The sequence below is a fragment of the Notothenia coriiceps genome, unplaced genomic scaffold (assembly GCF_000735185.1).
Source record: "Notothenia coriiceps isolate Sejong01 unplaced genomic scaffold, NC01 NC01_scaffold00014430, whole genome shotgun sequence".
In the NCBI taxonomy this organism is placed as follows: domain Eukaryota; kingdom Metazoa; phylum Chordata; class Actinopteri; order Perciformes; family Nototheniidae; genus Notothenia; species Notothenia coriiceps.
This window is the reverse complement of record NW_011347131.1, coordinates 181-3,855: the sequence shown is the minus strand read 5'-3', so window position 1 is coordinate 3,855 and position 3,675 is coordinate 181. Positions and strand designations below refer to the sequence as shown.

The 3,675-nt window shown below is 44.0% G+C and overlaps 1 protein-coding gene across 1 annotated transcript; it reads left to right on the top strand.

Annotated features, from left to right (window-relative positions):
- Positions 1 to 721: 721 nt before the first annotated feature.
- On the top strand, positions 722 to 3,049 carry foxl1 (forkhead box L1). Its single transcript, XM_010774701.1, has one exon. It carries the CDS (start codon positions 1,738 to 1,740, stop codon positions 2,884 to 2,886), a length of 1,149 nt encoding a protein of 382 aa, XP_010773003.1. The 5' UTR covers positions 722 to 1,737; the 3' UTR covers positions 2,887 to 3,049.
- Positions 3,050 to 3,675: the final 626 nt, after the last annotated feature.

Here is a 3,675-nt window from a genome sequence, read left to right as displayed (position 1 = left end):
CACTGAAAGCTTCAAACCCCTAATGTAAGCAGGAGCCAGCTGTGCGCACTTGTAAAGTTGTTATAATCCTCCTTTGACCTATAAACAGGAAAATACATAATATAAAGCATCATGCTGAAACTACAAATAACACTGTCCATGTTGTCCTTGTAAGGCAATACCTTTCTTAGTGCCTTTCTGCAGCTTCCCAATGGGCATCACAACACATTTCATTTAGCTCAGCTGTGATACAAATAGAGCCAACATCTAGAGCATGCAGCCTAGCAGCTTATGCATTCTGTGTGTGTGATCAGTGTTTTTATTTTATTTTGATGGAATACATAACAACATGTTTTCAGGGGACCATCCAACCACCCAATCTCCTCACATGCTCTTTTTGGACTGTATGTTGACTGTATGCCCTTTATGCTTATTATTCAACTTAACCATCAATAACAAATATATGTTCATATGGCCTTTATGAAGCTAAGGATGTCCAGTTTCTGTTTGAGATGTGTGTTCAGTTCATATTAAGTTTGTGCTGCTGGCCAATACATTATTATGCATGGTGCACAAATTATGATGGGGGTAAAAAATATATATATTATTGATCCGGATGGTGTTTGAGCTGATATTTTTTTCAATTTCCATTACTCTTATTTTTTAAAACAATGACCACAGAGCTGTTGGCTATTTCTGCTATACAACCAAGGCCTTTTTTATTTTTGAAAGATAAAAGAAGATAAAGGTACACCAGAACCTTTTAGATATGTATTGCTTTGTGTAATTTTGCATTATGTGTTTTATGTGTCATCGCCTGTATGCTGAGCTCTGTCCTTGTGTACGTTTTAATCTGCAAGATCAAAGTGATGTTTAATATCGCATGGCCATGTCGAAGTTTTACAGTCCACCATTGCTGATGATACATTTGATTTGAGTCTAAATTATATTTTAAATCCCTCATTTATGACTAAGATATACCGGTAATGGAAATTATAAGTGAATCGTTCAATACAAATCTGAAAGGAAAATCTAACATTTTACAAAACTTCATGGCGTATGAACAAAGAAAAGCTATAATAAAAAGAATAGGATAATGCATATAAACCAGCTGAGGTTGTGACATCGACTTGTGATAATATCCCGTCAGTCATCAATGACTGTGTCCTCAGTTCTTGGATACAAGTGTCTTGGGGCCTGACACGAGGTAAAATAAATAAATTGTTAAAGTTATTTTCACTTTTATACATTTTATTTTCATTTGAGCAAACCCAAAGCAACTCCCATAAAGACTCCGCAGTGTTTGCTTGTTCTCTCTGTGTGAGCAACTCTCAGCGTCAGGGTGGACGTGATATTTCAAACAGCACATCAGTGCGTTTATGTATTGGGTGCCCGGAATTTTTTCCAAATAAACACAGCTTGATTCGACCTGGGTGGGCAGACTTATCAAGCGACTAATTCTATAAACAGATGAGGAAATAACCCACCACCTCATTGGTTGTTGGGAAAAGAGGGGGAACATAAGGGAGTTTCAGTGCAATGAAATTTTAATTAATGTGGGTGGGCTGAGAACACCACCGACTGTTTATGATGGACAATTTATTTCCCAGTGCAAAGTCAACACAACACAGCAAACGTAAAACAATTATTAACATTTTTCTGGGGTCCTCATGAGGCTGGGGAGTCAGTCGGTGGAGGAGAGCAGCTCCGGGAGACGGCTCAACTTTACCCAGGACACACTCCAGCCTCCCCGGCGTCATGACGCTCTACCACGGCCGCCTGCCCTCTCTAGGAGTGCCATCTTCGGCTCTGAGTCTCTCCGGTGCTTCGCTCATTTACCTGTATGGAGGGGACAGCGCAGGGGTCGTGCCCGCTGCCTTGAGTTTCCTGCCGGCCCGCCAGGAGCCCCCGCAGAAGCCCCCCTACAGCTACATCGCGCTCATCGCCATGGCCATCAAGAGCGCGCCGGAGCAGCGCGCCACGCTCAGCGGCATCTACCAGTTCATCATGGACCGCTTCCCCTTTTACCACGACAACAAGCAGGGCTGGCAGAACTCCATCCGGCACAACCTGTCGCTGAATGACTGCTTCATCAAGGTACCCAGGGAGAAAGGCCGGCCCGGGAAAGGCAGCTACTGGACTCTGGACACAAAGTGCCTGGATATGTTTGAGAATGGCAACTACCGTCGGAGGAAGAGGAAGGCGAAGAGTCAGCAGGATGCCATGGAATCCAAAGCCGGTGGACACAAACGTACCAAGGGCCCGGGGCCATCCAGGGACCCCCAGTCCTCCCATAAACACCGGACTGGCCCGGGGATAGCGGAGGATCCAGCGAGGCACCATGCAGAGAGAGTGGAGACACAACCTGACACAAAAGCGGTGCTGGTTGAGCTGAACCAGGCTGAGCTGTCACAGCACCCCCCCAAACTGAGACCTAATGGGTCCCCCGACAGAGACGCTCTTGCATGCACCGGAAGGAAGCTGGACGCCCCTCAGCCTGGGACTTGTCCCGCTCCAAGACATGCTGCCTGGTGGATGTACGGCGAGCCAGAGGGAAGCCTGTCAGCGGTCAGCGGGAGAGGAGAGGAGAGGAGCCCGATCTGCGCCGTCTGGAGCGCAGGCACCACAGTCCCGGCTGCAGTAGCACAGGACAGACCCAGAGAAACGGTACCGAGCAGGGACAAATCGAAAGGTTTCAGCATCGAGAGCATCTTATCGAAAAGTGAAGACCAAGTGCGCGGAAGCATCCTCGATTTGTCCGCGGACACGTGCGCAGAGCGTGGAAGTCCCGCGTTCAGTTCTTCCGTTGTGCTCGGCACGCGACCACATCAGCTGTACCACATGGGATTCCCCTTCTGCTCCTACCTGTCACTCACATACCCCGACAAAGTGCTGCATCTGAAATGAATATCAGTAAAGAATATTGAGCGTTAGGACTGGGCCTGTGATGCACTCAGCACAATGTGAGAATAAACATTTAATATTCAGATATAGTTTTTCATCATACTGCTTTGATTTGAATTCCATGTGCCACAACGTTTAGGATAGTTACAAAAAAAAGATTATTTAAAGATGTGAGTACAAATAATTTGCTACGATAATATTTGTTGCTATTTGAATTGAATTTGTCTTATGATTAAAAGTTGTTTTTATAAAACAGATAACTTTCAAATTTCTTCATCTTTTTTTCATCCCATAATCTTTTAAAGAATGCCAGGCCTTGGCTACCGAGCCTTGTTCAGTTAGGCATAGATTTACTTAAAGAAATAATAACATTTATCAGAAGGGTTTGAAAAGAAATAGAAGTTTGTTCACATAATCTGTTTGGGTACCACTTTACAATAAGACTCCCCTTATAAAGGGTTTACAAATAGTTTGTAATTAATTAATTAATTAGGTTGTGAACACTTTATAAATCATTAGTAAGCTTTTATAAGACATGAGATAAACAGGGCAACTGTGACCCGTTGCTTGCCAAATAGTGAGCCCACATTTATCTGTAAGCCTTGGCTACCTAGCTTACTTCGTCTTCTTCATCAGCCAGCATATTTGGTATCTGTTGTTCACTGAGTTGATTCTCCCCCCATCCATCCTGATGTTTCTTGGCATCTCTTATGACCATCTATATGTATGAGTTACTAACATTTATAACTGCCAAAAGGGAGCCTTATAAAGTGTAAAACACATTCCCATGTA